The 15,579-nt window shown below is 40.3% G+C and overlaps 1 protein-coding gene across 3 annotated transcripts in view; it reads left to right on the top strand.

The window, feature by feature from the left end:
- Positions 1 to 3,855: 3,855 nt before the first annotated feature.
- Positions 3,856 to 15,579, top strand: part of KPNA4 (karyopherin subunit alpha 4) — a 56,159-nt gene continuing 44,435 nt past the window's right edge. For 2 of the 3 annotated variants that reach the window (XM_034782573.1, XM_034782572.1), the window contains exons 1-2: positions 3,856 to 4,170; positions 14,020 to 14,064. In XM_034782573.1, coding sequence (XP_034638464.1) covers positions 4,102 to 4,170; positions 14,020 to 14,064 — 114 coding nt within the window. In that variant the 5' untranslated portion in view covers positions 3,856 to 4,101. Of the gene's footprint in view, positions 4,171 to 4,939; positions 5,200 to 14,019; positions 14,065 to 15,579 lie in introns of those variants that run through there. The other variant, XM_034782574.1, reaches the window with a different exon arrangement.

Here is a 15,579-nt window from a genome sequence, read left to right as displayed (position 1 = left end):
AAGTTTGCCCACCCCATGCTAACTTGACCTACTCAACCTAACTGTAGTGTGGAAGCTTGCTAGCACTGTGACACAATAATCCAGGTCACCAATCCTCCATTGCCTTCCCCCAGGATCTGCAGGCCCCACACCCTGTGGACTTTTCTTACCATCTATATATTACCTGTTTCCTGACCAGAAGTCACCTACCTCTGCTTATAGGGCTACTCAGCATTCATTTCTTACATTGACATGCGGTTTCCAGTACCGGTAATTGTACTCCTCCATCTCGGACACAGAGGTCTGTTTTTCTGAGAACAGCCCCCCAAGAAAACATTGTTTCTATGTAATACCAGCTAGCTAGAAGACAACACCAGGGTACTGGTGGATCTGTGGTGCAATGTTAGTGGAGACCATGATTTTGGGAGCAAAAACTGAAATGCCATGATATTTCAAACTGGCTGGCCGAACAGGGAATCCAGTGAATAGAACCTCGGCACTGGGAGAAAAATTAAAGGAATTAAGATGCTCTACCAGAAGATCAAGTACCATAAATCCCAGTACAGTAATTTCCCAAGAATGTACTCGTACTATGCCAAGATGGATCACATAATTAGCAGGACCCCAAATACAGACCCTGATTTCATACTGGATGTTTTTAGGGATCCAGGCAGGGTTGTGGGTTGGATGGACAACAAGAAGTGTACAGAGTCAGAGAATAGCAAATTGAAGCAATAGGAGCCAGCTTTTGCACGTAGCCAGTCCAAGCTTAGCCTGCGGTAACGGGACCTATTTTGAAGATGAGACCCAAGAGGCAGAACAGTCCAGCATGGACACAGTGGAGGAATGATTCTTGCAGCCTGGAAAGATGCATGCCACTATTTTCTATTATCGTTATGGAGAATATTGTACTTTAAGGGGGTGGTGGTTTACCAGCTAATGACCAATCTCTATTATTCTTATGGAGAATATTATTAAAAATTGAATTGTATTAGACACACTTTATCCAAACAGTTCTGTGCACATACCACCTTGCTTTCAGTAAACTGAAGGCACATTCCATGACTATCCTACACCTATTCAGTGTTTAGTTAAACCTTATTTTCCCAGGTGTTTGCAAATCGGGGTAGGCCTTCATGTTCTAAGGAAGCAGAGGATAGGCTGAGTCTTCCAAAATAGTAATGGGGAGGGGGACAGACGCTCTCTTGGTATCATTATTTCTTGGGAACAAACTACTTGCTTGTCCATATTGAAATAGACCACATCTCCAGAATAACCTGGTTTTGCACACTATGCCAGTGCAGCCAACGTAGGTATCCATTAGTCTCCCTCTATGGTCCACCATGTCCTGCATAATGAATGAATAATAGACTTTTCTCTTTATATACTCATGTGAACCATGGAAGTGGAGAGGCAGATAATGGACACATGTGCCATTGATGATCCCACCCCAGTTCAGGAAGCCCATTTACTGAAAGCTTGCAGTTTTTTTTAGGGGCACTGCCCACCTTCGCCACCTGCGGATGAACCAAAGTAATAATTGTCTGACAAATTCATCACTACAGAATCTAGTTGACTTGCCAATACTGAATGGATTAGCCACAGATCTGATGATCTTGGGTAGCTAGCTTCCAGAGGACAATAGCATCCTTCTTGTGGACTGGTATGGTCCCTCTCCTCCCCATTTCCTGCTGTTTAAAGGCTGGAGAGAGTTCCGCATGCAGCTTCAGGAATGTGGCCTTACTAATGCAGAAGTTCTGTGCCCACTGCTGCTCACCTTCTGCTCCTGACAACTCCGGCTGAATTTAAGCCCTGAGGATATTATAGCAAGGGCCCCAGCCCTCCACTTTTATTCCCTAGTGTGGCCTCTCTTCGCTTGTGATAGGCTGATACAAGGGAAGTAACTTGATAGATCACTCTAGTTAATTCTGTAGCATGGACATGTCTATACTGCAGGTGAAAGATGAACCTGAGCACAGGCATACCCATGTTAGCTTTAATCTAACTAGCACAGATAACAAGAGTAGTGTAGAAGTAGCGGCACAGGCTTCAGCATGAATTAGCAACCAGCGTACATACCCAACACTCTTGTTGCTAGCCTGTGCTGAAAACTATGCCACTATGTCTAAACTGCTAGTGTTAGCTCTGCTAGCATGGGTATGTCCATGCTCAATCACACTTTACACCTGCAGTGTAGACATGTCTGTGCTATAGAATTAACTAGTGTGATCTACCCTCAATTTACTTCCCTGCTGTCTGTCTATCCTGAGGAAGAGAGGCCATAGGTGGGAATAACTCTGTATATCTGCACTACAACCTTGGGGTCTGATTCCCATTTTGAGTAGACATACCTGCACTAGTTCTCACTGGAGCTACCCTACCACTCTAAAACTAGTTGCATAGCTGGGGCAGTGGCAGCACAGGCCAGCCACTCTGAGCATGTAACCATGGGGGGAGGAATAGCTCAGTGGTTTGAGCATTGGCCTGCTAAACCCAGGGTTGTGAGTTTAATCTTTGAGGGGGCCACTTAGGGATCTGGGGCAAAATCAAAATTGGTCTTGCTAGTGAAGGCAGGGGGCTAGACTCAAGACCTTCTAGTTCTAGGAGATGGGATATCTTTATCATTTATGGGGTTCAGGTGCATTTGTATTCAGGGCAACTAGTCTGAGGTGCCACTCCACTAAGGTTTCACTGCTACTTTTAGCATGCTAGCTCACATGAAAATGTGCAAATGTGTGTATGGGAAATGAAAATCCCATTTCTGATCTGTAATGTAGACTTAGCCTCAGAGACTTTCAAGCCACTTTCTGTTCCAAACTGAAGGATTCAGGTCTGCTCCATTTTTGCCAAAGATTTAGTTCGCTTTTCACACTACATTAGAAAGGTTGCACACACTGAAAACCTGCTAAGAGATTTAACATTATTTCCTAGCTCTAGTCACCCAACATTACGTAGGGTATCCACTGATTCCAAAGAAGCTACTGTTCACTTCTGTCTCAAACTAATCCCACTGTGACTGAAGGAGGTGGACCGGGAGGTGCAAATTTGATGGAGGGTAAAGGGGAGTTGGATGGAGGTAGAGGAAGTGACTCAGAGTTGGGAAAAAATAAGAAACAGTGAAAGCTGAGAGCCCCAGTACCCTGTCCTCCCCAAGTGCTGGTTTCTGCATGAACGCAGGGCTAGAATAAACAAAATACACAGTTTTGTTCTGTGATTATTTTAAAAACATCGTGAAAAGTTTTGCAACAGTTAATAATAATAAAAACCCAGCAGCTACTAACCGCTTATGTGCCTCCACCCCCTCAGCTGCGGGTGCCGCACACTCTCTTGCCCCACAGGCTAGAGACAGAGGGAGAAGCCTTCGCAGCTCCCAAGGTACGCGCACAGCAGCCGAGTGGGGCGGGAAGAATGATGATGATGTTGTTGACTTTTAGCTGTGTCCACAACGGAAGCAGCAGCTGGAGGAGGGCACCCCGCGCCCCCCCCCCCTAAAAACCTGGGGCCCAAAATGGCTGTCTGGCTTTGGGGGGAACCCCCGCCGGCTGCTGTGAAATAAGCACTCGCTCTCTCTCCCTTTTCGCCCTCGGTGCCTTCCCCCTACGGGTCTCCGCCTCGCTCCCCACATCGAGCGCCCAGTCCCGTCCCGTCCCGTCCCGTCCCCGCCTCCTCCTCACAACCGCTCCTCTTCCCCCGCTCCCTCCTTCCCTGAGTCCCCTATCCTCCCCTCCCCCCACTCAGCTCCCTCCCTCCGAGTTCTTCTCTCCCATTCGCCGCCGGCCCGTGCCTCCACAGCCAATCAGAGGGCGCGGCCGGTAGGGGTGGGCGTAGCCTCGGCCGGCTAGATCGAGGCTACCTCCTCCTTTCCCCTCCCCTCCCCTCTCCTCTTCCCTCCCCCCTCGGCTCTGTCCCTTTGCTGGTTACCGGCACATTTCGCCGCCCAGGCAGCCGAAGCTAGCGAGCGGCCGGAAGGAAGCCAGGAAGTGCGGAGGCGGCAGTGGCAGCGGCGGCCTAGTGGCGCAGGCCGCAGCGCAGACGGGAAGGGAGTGTGAGTGAGCGAGGCGGCGGCGCCGGGCAGGGGATCCCGGCAGGCCCGGGAGGAGGCCGCGCTCCTTCTCTCCCGCCATGGCCGACAACGAGAAACTGGATAACCAACGGCTGAAGAACTTCAAGAACAAAGGCCGCGACCTGGAGGTAGTTCCCACAGCGCCCTGCGGGAGGGGCCGGGCATGGCGGCGGGACTGGGCCGCTGTGCTCTGGCGTCTCTCCTAATCCCGCGCCCGGCACCACCGCCTCCCTGCTGCTGCATCAGCCGAGGGCCTGCTCGGGGGCTGCGGCCTGCACTGCCAGCTGAGGAGGGGAGGGAGTGTCTTCCCCTTTCTCCTCACGAGGGAAGGGAAGCTACTGAGGTGGGGTGAGCGCGGACGGGCTGAGCCCTTCGCTTCCCCTCCTCACCCGGACAGCTGTGGGGCTGAGGGGGGCTGCCCGGAGTGGGGAGTGTCTGCGCTGACAGGGGAGTTAACGCCCTTCGGCATTTCCCTTCCCTGGGTGTCTCCCTTTGCTGTACACCAGGGAGAGGAACGGGGCGGGTGCTGAAGGGTGTGTGGATATGGGGGGGCGGCGACACCTTTCTCGTCCTTCTCTCTTTAAGAAGCTGGTAGCCGCTGACACGGAGGGAGTTCCACTGTCTCTTAGCTCTTCCTAGTTCGCGTGTTAGGTCTTTGCTTCAGGCTTCACGTACTTTAATTTACTGCGCCTTGTCAATACGCGATATACCCGAGGGAAGGTTTCAGCCAGCACAGCAGCCGAGTTGTTTCATATTTAATGTATTTGTGTAGTAGCTACAGGGTAATGCATAGTTAAAATGTAAAATATTAGTTATAAACTGCTCATTGCCCTAACACAGGTGCAGCTACAGCACTATGGAAGCAGTTAAAGTACAGTAAAATATATCTTGTACAACCTCACGTTGGTTTGGCCCTGTTATGATTTGTGTCAAGTACCATCTGGATATCAACCCATCAATCCACCCCCTTCCCAGATAGTGGTGAAAGCAGTTCTGATTTACAGTTTGGCTAACAAATTCAGGATATGGCTTTCCCCAGTTTGGGTAGTGAAGGCCAACGAAGACCCTTATTGGAAAGTGTCCTGCCGTTGGTGATCCTTGTTTAAGCTGTGGGAGCTGCTGCATCAATATCATATGGGACAGAGACAATTAGTCAAGTAAGCCAGTCCTAAGCAATTCAGGGTTTCTTCAGGGAGCTGATTTTAATAGAGAATGCTTTATGAACTCCACACAGAAACTATTGGGAGCCAATTAAGATGCCAGAACAGTGCCATAATGTTATCTGCATGAAACACCACTTAAGTGGGCATGTGTTCTCTGCTCTAACTTTCTGAATGAGCTCAACGCGTGGTAGAGCATAGTATAATCTAATGTTGAGATGACACAAAGGCATGGGTAGGACTGTAGGAGGTAGGATCCAATAATGGCTAGGTTTTGAACTCCGTGAGGTATGCCAATATAATTTTTTACTTTTTTGTTTACCTGAAATGTTTGGGGATGTCAAATAATGAAATAATTGAGTGTAAAGCATTGAGGGAATAAATGATTAGTTTAATATTAAAGGATTCAGAAAATGGGGTTCTGCTGTCTTTGTGTAGAAAGTACCTTCCCCAATGAGGTGTTCACTGGTTCCTCTGCAAATACTAAAAAAAAAAAAAAAAAAGCTGTATTATAATTCCAGAAGTGTTATTGTGAAGGTTTTTAGTTAAAACAAACAAACCACATGCGTTTCATTCTCTTCTGTATATTTAGTATGAAAAAGTATAATTCAGAGTTCTCTTAAATCACTACTATTTCTGATGCCTAAACATTGCATCTTAATGTTGATTCTCTAAAGTTATACTGTACATATGTTAATCCTGAATCCTTCCCACAAAATCATAGGCCTTTATAATTTGGATAACACACAGAAATAGAATGTGATAGCCTGTCTAGTTTTAATTCTTGATTAAATCTTAGAGACACATCAATTTAAAGATCACCTTCTTGTTGGAAAACTTTTTACCTATATTTGTTTCAAGTAACCAGTAAGATTTCTGTTGTTGAAAGCATTTAGAGGAAAATATTTCTCCTAGCTTGTTTATTTTCAGCATTTTGTAGGTAATTTAACACTGTTTTTCTTCTTTGAGAGAGAAACATTTTAAAATAGGAAAATTTGTAAAACCACAAAAATTGGCAGGGGGACTTAGTGATATGTGTAATACTGTACAGAGTTTAAAAATCGTTTTAAAATTATTAATTTCAGGTAGACTGTGTGCCATTAGTGTGGTGGAGTTTTTTTATCTACTATTAAAGTAGTCTTGTGCAAAATGAAAACATTGTTAAGCTGTTAAGTCTTGTTAAATTTTAGAGACTGACATCTCTCTAACAAATCTTGGACCATATGCTCAGTACTTAAAATAACTACTGTGGATGATCATTTTTCATACAATAGCTCAGGCTTGTGACTATCATTCTTCTTTATTAACTGTTTATATATCACATTCTTTCATTACAGCATGAAATGTTGGTAATGGCTGCATTTAGTCAACTTTAGCAACTGTTGATGATGTTTTTTTGACCTAGTTCATAATGCAAATTTAATATTGCCTTGTTTTTAGCAGAAAAACATCTCTTCATATCAGAAATGATTATTTGATTATTCCAATACTGTAGTCCCCTGCTAAAGTTAGCTGTTTATCCATTACTTTCTTTATTACAAAATTTCAGTCTGTCTTCTGTCCCATAGTAGAACACTCAAAAAAAAAAAAAAAAAAAAAAAAAAAACCATCCAAAAGTTTTGTGCAGATTGCACAACTACCTTTTGCATTTGTTTCAGTGAATGCCAGATTAATAGGTAGGTGTAGAGACCACTAAAGAATAAGTAGCATTCAGGATGTAGTGGTGGAAAGAGTAGAGAATAAAGATTATTTGTGATTCAGTTTCCAAAGTTTTTGTGCTTTGATTCTGTTCAGAATCACACATTGGTACAGCTGTTAATCCCCAGTAACTTTAGACTGTATTTAATTGGAAAGTTTTAAGTTACAGGCTTCTTATTTATAGCATTTTTGTGTTTTAGATAGACAATAAAAGAAAACTTTAAAATATCTAATTCACATGCTTACATGTGTACATATGTTACACAACCATGTGCTGCATATACCTATGAACTTCAAGTACAGTACTACAGAAAATTAGTTGGCACTAGGTTTTTATTTGTATTTTGTAAACTTTCATAAAGTCCTTCATACACAAGCATGCATGTATGATGTTGCTTCAAAACGTGCAGTTTACATATTCAGCTGAAGTTCTGGTGACTGTAAGGAGTAATACATAACACTGTTATTGTTCAGAAAGTGTCTAAAATGCATCTTTACACTTTTTATTTATGCCTGCTTGTTTCCCACAGTCAGTCTGCTGTCAATGTCATTCTGATCTCTCTTCTCAAAATCAGTCCACTGAAAGAGGTCATAGCATATTAGCTCTCACTTGTGCATACTGTCTCAGTATTAGCCATATATAATAGAGTACTGTACAAAGTATAACAAATCGATAATTCCTGAATCTTGAAAAAGCTTATTAAATGTTAAGTTGGATCTGTGCAGACAATATTTAAAATTACACGAAGAAGTCAGCCTTCACAGAAAAGCCAGCTTTATCACACGATCTTTTTTCACCATAGCAGTGTTAACAAAACTATATATAAAATACTGTGTATGTCCATCTGCCAGGAATGAAATGGACAGCCGAGTAAGACCAGTACATAAGCTTCTTCCTTAGTCTTGTCATCCTGCCTTTTGTACTGGAAGCATGGGTCATATGCCGGTTTTTTTTTTTTTTCTTTTTCTTTTATGCTTTCTTTGAGTCAGAGAGGTGAGCTGCTTTTCCATTTACTGTGAGTATAGATGAAATACCAGCCTATTCTATTTCTGGCACTTCCTCTGGATGTAGCTCTGTAAGCCTTGAAACCAAACATTGGATCTTGCTCCACTAATACAATTTTGAGGTTGTGTATTCCCTAAAGGATTAAATCAGTGGTCTAGAACCAGGTTAAGTACAAATAGTTCAGTGTCTCCATGCTAGCTCTGTTGATTCATGTTTTGAACCCCTGCAGTTTTGTCCCACTCTGTGCTAGCACAGTTGCATTGCTCTCTAAGTAACTGTGGCAGTTTCCAGAATTGGTGGTTTGTGGAAAATTTTGAAAGTCAGTGGTTTACTGAGGGGCAATAATAATATAGGTAATAGAAAAGTTTGAGCTATTTGTGCTGTTATCGCAGAATCCACTGTCCACAATAGCATTAAACTGTTTCAGACTGACTGTAGACAAGACCTGAGAGTCTTTCAGTAAGAAACTGGTTAGATCCAAACAAAGCTTTAAGTTCCTCTCTCCTAATGGTGGTATTGGATGAGCTATTTAGACCCTTCATAATTCTTCCTTTGTAGAGGATACTCCTACAGTGTACAGCCCTGTATTTCTTGAAACTACATATTGGGTCTTGCTCCAAGTTGGTGACAGTAATCCAGTGTTGGAATTGTCATGATAGTATCCAACTCTGGATAAAGATACTATTCTTCCTGCAATGTAGCATTGCTTTGGTTAGTTTGTAGGACCTAATTTATTATTATGTACGTAGAGGGGGATTGTAACTATTAACAGTCCCAATGAGATCATGGGGAGACTTTGTGTTGTTTTGAAACCGCTGGTCTAGAGTAAGGATGGAAATTTCCCTGACCTCTTGTCAAGAAGACCCCAGAATGGTATAGTCACCTGCCTATGGGATCTTGATTGATATTTAGCTTGTTAAATGACAGCTAGAGCTCTTATCAAACGGGCAAGATTGTGGGGCCTTTGTTTGAGGAAGACCCTCTTAAATTGTCAGGCATCAGTGTTGGCATCATGCTGTCTGAACATGCCTGTGAGGTGTGATCTAGTGGTGCCACCGTTGCCTCTCCAGTGTTCCTGCTGTAAGATTTGTCAGTGCAAGTACTCATGGTGATTTTTTTTATTTGCCTTCCTTATCTCTGGATAGACAGCAACATCTTGAACACAGATAAATAATTTGCCCATGAAATACTGATATCTGAGGCTGAGAGGGGGAAAACTGGCTAATTACAAGAGGATAGTAGGGGATTGTCCATCATAGCACACCCTCAGAGTGACATTGGTCCTGAGTAAGCTACAGAGAGTGCAGGCAAAAGTCTGTAGGAGGCAGATGCCAGGGATGGGGAAACTGTGAATCCTGGATTTGGAGCAGGCATCAGGGAACAATCTGAGGCACATTTCTTTCCTTTTAACATGTCTGTTTGCTTTTTACTAATATGTAAGAATATGCAATAAATTAAATATGTTCCCCAAATTGGAGATTGAACTTTCGATCCCAGGTCCTGTGCTGCAGCCTAGAAGCACACAGTTAAGGAAGGGACTACAAAGATGGCTTTCGTGTTCTGAATTGGGTCAGTCCCATAATTTAGCTTAAATTCCATTAGCCATAGTTGCTGAGGATCAGCATGAAATAAGGGTGCCCCCTTCCCTTAATTATGCCTTCGTTAGGTCTGTAATTTGTCAGTGGTGTGGCATAAAGTGACTCTACAGGAGGGCCTGGTCTCCAATTTCTTGAACTCAAATTCTGCTGCACTACTTCTGCCAGAGATCACTTGTATAGTCTTGGCTTTCCAACAGAAGTAATATAGGTGCAGGAAAGCAGAGTAATACTAATATCTCAGAAGGTGTACATCTGCAAATCAGGGAGGAATTTGGCACCTAGATACCATAGTGATGGGCATGTTTGAAAGCTATAGCTTGAGATGTACGACCAGACGACACCTGCATTTAGTGCTAGTATCAGTTTAACAAATGATCGTATTTGTAAGAGAAACTTTTATCAATGCCTGTGTATCCTGTCATGCCAATAAAGAAATTTGAATTAAAACGGTTACAAACTATTAAACACTGTATATATTTTCTAAGTTTTAATCAGCTATCACTTATATTTATTTGATTCACAGCTACTGTGCATATATTCCAATAAAAGCCTGTAAATGGATAATTATAATTTTAGTTCTTTATCTCATCCTGTGTGTTGTAATAATTTGTCACCAGTTCAGATGTAGAAGAGAAACCCAAATTCTTTGTCAAACTGACAGTTGTTTCTTGTCTTTCCACTTACTAGGTATTGTTAGGGAATTCTAACTATTGTTTCCATATGCTAATTTATCAGTAGTATTAGATGTCCAATAAAGTTGTCGCTTCATGTTTTCAAAACACATTGAGGTGTCACCTTCTTTTACTCTATTTGCAGTATGCTTTAGACTGTTCCCTTTGGTTCTCTTTACAATTTAATGTCATGTGAAATAGCTGAGAAAAGCTTATTAAATAACTCCAGCTCTACTAGCAAAATAAGTATATATTTCTGAAATTAGCAACCTTTTTCAGTGTACTGGTAGTGTTAAAGATCAGGTATTACTGTTGGCCTGTTTGTATAGGGCATTGCATTTTTGTAGGCTTTACCTTGACTATAAATCCAAGCTGTACAAATGGGTTTACTATTCAGTTATTTTAGTAACGTCAGAATAAAAATCCTTGTTTTTAATTGATTGCCCTATTATATTATATGTTTAAAGCTTTCTAAATATATATGGCCTACTTGCTGTTCCTAGACTATGGTGCTTTTATGTTGTAGGACACAGTACTTATAGACTGTGGCTCTTGTCCAGTTGTCCTGGGTGATGCAACTGTGTTACATAGGGTCTTCTGCTGTGTTTTTGATACATTAAGCCATTATAGTTTCTGAATCCTGTGTCCGATGTCTGTTACGCTCTTATCAATGTTCCTTTCTTGGACACAAATATGTAAAATAACTTTCCTGTGTTCTACCTCCTTGTAAAATCTTCTTTTTTAAAAAGCAAGATTTTGTAACATACTTAACTATGAGAGTTGAAGCAGAGAATAGAACAAATGGTTCAATTGCATTAGGTATGATTTTGCTTTTGCATCTCATTGCATGCCTCATTCTGAATTGGTCCACAGGCAATGAAAGAATCATCCAAAGGCCAAAGAGATCTTGATTATTTTGTCTTGGAATGGGAAGGAAATAGTGTTGCAATTTTTCCTTCCCCATTGTTTTGTTCATCTGGCTGGCCAAAAAGGAAAAGTCATTCTGTAACAGTAACAGGTGACAAAGTGAATGTCATGTGTCCTACCTAGCTCTTCTGAAATAGTTTTACATTATAGTGAAACATATTACTTTTACAGGAATACAACCATGATCACCTGTGTCTGTCACATTTAAACTTCGAGTCCTTGTTTTTAAAGCTTTGGCAATTACTCTGCTCTGCATAAGCCTTACTCCCAATGGTTTCCTTCACCTTTTCCACTCTGTTCTTATGCTTGGAAGTCTTCAGCTTCTTGAACAAGTCAACCATTCTTTCTTCATTCAATTCTCTCATTTAAAACAGTTCTCAATTCTCCTTTTCTAATACACTGTAGAAACAAATTGTTAAGAAACAACTTGAGATCTCATTACAGAAAGAAACAAAAACTGATATGTTGTCATTTTTGCTAGATCTTATAAAATAATATCTAATAGCTATAGTTAAAGTGACATTCAACATGAAATGAAGAGTTACAAGTATTTTCAGGTACTGCATTAGCACCTAGATCATCCTGCCAATTTCTGTAATTTTACAATCACATTTTCTATTTTCAAATGTTTCTCTCCCCATGACTGTGCAAAAGTTCCAAACAAACAAGGAATTGACTAATCAGGAAATGTGGTGAAACTGACTACACGCAAAGTACTGATAAATGCTCAAAGTAAACAAACTGAAAATAATTTCTCTAATCATTCTATTACAGTAATTTTAGTTGTATTTGTAATGTAACAGTAAACCATTTTCAGACAAATGTTTTTTCTAAATTGAATATTTGTCAATGCCCTTTATTCTAAACTGTGTGTGCAGTAATTTAATAACCAAACTACTTAATAATCTCCCATGCTAATATCTGTTTATGCACAAGTGTGTGAAATTTTGAATTTTTACTTTAAACATCTGGAAAAATCTGACACATTTACAAATACGTATTGAATGATGCAGGCTCCTTTGAAGCCTTTGCATGCACTCAGGCTATGCCTGGTCTAGAGGAGCCCTGGCCTCAGCCAAGTATGTATCAGGAAAGAACATTCTACTTCCGTCTAATAAATAGATCCATGTTACAAAATTTGTTTTTCTTTTTAAAAATCTCAATTTTTACTTTACTAAAAATCTTGATAAATCATTAAGGTTGCAAAGTGAAGCATTCTGGTCAGGAAAAGCTAATGCTGAGGTTGCCTGCACAACCTTCACTTTTACCTCTGTGTGTATGCTAGTATTTTAATTACACAATCATCTGCCAATCTATATATTCAACAAGGCAGACATTCTACAGATATAATAGTATCTGTATAGTGAAGGTGTACATAATAAAAAAAACATAGTACAATCGTTTAGATAGTTAAGTATGGATCAAATTTTATTTGCCATTTCCATAATATAAACTAGAAATAGATCCACTGAATTGATGGACTTACACAGCTGTGCAATCAATAACAAAGTAGGTTTGGACACTGTGCACAGGCTGGACAATGTACAGTGAGTGAAGCAGAGATTAGTAGAAAGTTAAGTAGAATTTTTGTCTCATTCACAGTGTACCATCCAAGGTATGTTCAAGGTGTTGAATTATAGTATCAATACTATAATTAAAATTGCATCATAATGCATATGCACAAGAGGATAGTTGAGGTTGTTGACACAACTTTAACATTTGCATTGCCTGACATTTGAGTGATACCATTTGCAACTTAAACTTTCAAATGTCTGTTATTTAATGCCATTGGTAAATCAGAAAAGTGTCAAGCACACCATTTTGTAATTATATACAATTATTTATAAGTATTGTTCCTGAGAAATTACCAGGTGCTGTATTCATGGCACAACCAAGGAAATTAAAGCTCAGGCCTGGTCTACTCTAAAACATTGCTATGTCACTCAAGGGTATAAAAAGTTCACAGCACTGAGATACGTAGTTAAGCTGTCCTATGCCCTGCTATAAACACTGCTAGGTCGATTGGAAAAGTTCTTTCATTGAACTAGCTACCACCTCTCAAGGAGGTGGATTTACTACAGCAATGGAAAAACGCCTTCCCTTACTGAAACAAATGTCTGCACTACAGCGCCATAATTGTGCTTCTGTAGTGCTCGTAGTGTAGATATAGCCTCTGATTTAAACAGAGCTATTTATTTCTCTGTGTTACATCAGTCTTTTTGTCCCAAGAACTACTGTTAATCTTAAGTGCCTCTCTGAGTACTGGTGAATAATTACAAGCAGTACACCAGTTTTCACTAGTGTAATTTAACATTAGAATATTCTAATACAACTAGTCCAGTTAACTCTGAAATAAACGTATTCTGAAAACCCAAACCCAGAAAGGGCTATAGGATTCTATCTGGAAAATTGTGAAATAAATTAAAAGGCTCTGTACAAAATTATCATATTCTTTATTGGCATGTAGTGATATTTATAAGAATGGGTTTTTATTGTTAGCATGTTTTCTGATATAAACAATTTATTCCCCTCACTTCCCCCCTTACATAATTTATTCCCTTGTTTCCATGTACTTTCCCTGTTGTGGGATAGTCTCTTTATTAGTTTGTATTTTGGAAAAATAGGACTGAGGAAATTTATGCAAGTGTTGAGCAGATATTATACAGCACAAATAATGTAGTTATTGTATTAAGTAATAGAAACAGAGATATATCTGTATTTAATGCTAGTTTTATATTTCAAAATAAAATCCCATACTGATGAATCAAAAGTAGTTACTTGGTCTCTATTTACATTAAAAAAAATTAATTAAAGGTGTCTTCTAAAAGTAAAATATTTAGAAAGCTGCCAAAGCACATCACAATGACTTGGTCCAGATTGGGAGTATGCTGTAATTATTTTATCTTAAACTTTTCAGACTATGAGAAGACAACGAAATGAAGTTGTCGTGGAGTTAAGAAAGGTAAGATCGATTAGTGTTTTTACTAAATATAACTTCTATGTCTCAGGCATTTGAGTAGAAATTACAGAAGTTTTTTGTGTCTGAGGCAAAGACAGTCATAGTGCTTACTTTTTTATAGACCATTTAAAAGGATGTTGTGAAATTTTATTTGTCTTTACAGGGTCTGTGGGGAGGGAAGCTTCAAAGCAGATGCTACCAAGTCAGGAACTAAAAATGCACATTAGTTGTTTATCTATAAATGAATGACTGTAACTTCATTTAAACTAGTTACACAAAGATCTTTAAGTCGAAACATTCCCTTGGATGTTGCCTCACTGATGACCAGTCCCTGCATTACCCTTTATTTGCTTCCTGTCCCTAATAACACTAATCACTGGGCTGTTCCCACAAGCCCCATCCCATCTACTGGGTTTCAGTGACATAGGCAAATTAATTTTGGTTTCTTCCTCACATGAAGAATTAGGGCTTTAAGGAATATTTCAATCTCTGTGTTGCTGAAACCATCCTCTACCAATACTCACTGGGAATCCTGTCCTCACTCCTCCTTGTCTTAAGATTTGAATAAGCTTTGGTCCTAATACTTCTCAAGAATGACAGTGGACTCTTTTTACTTGTAACTTACCAAGGATCATAGCTTTTCCTTAACACTTGCAAATAGATAATCAAGTCAAGCCTACTACGTGCTTAGGGGAAGGGCAAAAAAATCCTAAGATGTCCGTGCTCTTCTATAGCAAGGAAAGATATTCCTGACATTAAATCAGCAGTCAGCTGTAGCCCAAAACATACAGGGAGGCAAGAGTTAAAAGCTGTAATCCTTCAACATATATTGTTGCCAATGAAGCAAAATAAAATCACAATGAGAGAGATGGCTGGGGTGACCTTTTAGTGATAGAAATGTGTACACTATTTTGTCCCCCCACTTGGGGAGGAGACCAGTGTACTGAACTGGCAAGCATCATACCCATCGATCAGGGCTGTTAGGGAACCTAGAACTTGGACATGGTGAGGAAAGAAGGATGGCAACAAAATTGTCCTGTTGCAGTTATCAGGTATTAAAAAATTAAAACTAGTATGAGCATCCTACAATAAGACAATATATGATGGAGAAAAATTAGGAAAGCAGTGAGGTTTATTAAATATTTTTAGTGGGTGACAGCAAGAGATTTGAAACCATACATTGAAAAATACATGGATTTTTGTTTTGTTAAGTAGCTGCTGTGAAAATGCAGAATGTTTACACAGCATTGGGATAGTGGAATATGTTTGGAAAGTATGTTAACTTTCACTTAAGCATGGAATTGAATTTAAGATGTCTAAATCTTTTTTCAAGTGGAATACTAGTATTTGCCAAGCTTTGCTTTTTCAACACTTGAATCCGTATTTTCGGGCTCTCAAACCCCATGACGCTCCATAGTAGTCATGACATATTTTGCAATACCAGACTACTGATTTGTTTGCTCTGAAATCTGAACAGCATCTCCACAAAGATTTTGATGCTGGGAGGGAAGTCTTCAA

The sequence above is a fragment of the Trachemys scripta genome, chromosome 9 (assembly GCF_013100865.1).
Source record: "Trachemys scripta elegans isolate TJP31775 chromosome 9, CAS_Tse_1.0, whole genome shotgun sequence".
Taxonomy (NCBI): domain Eukaryota; kingdom Metazoa; phylum Chordata; order Testudines; family Emydidae; genus Trachemys; species Trachemys scripta.
This window is presented reverse-complemented; position numbering and strand designations above follow the sequence as displayed.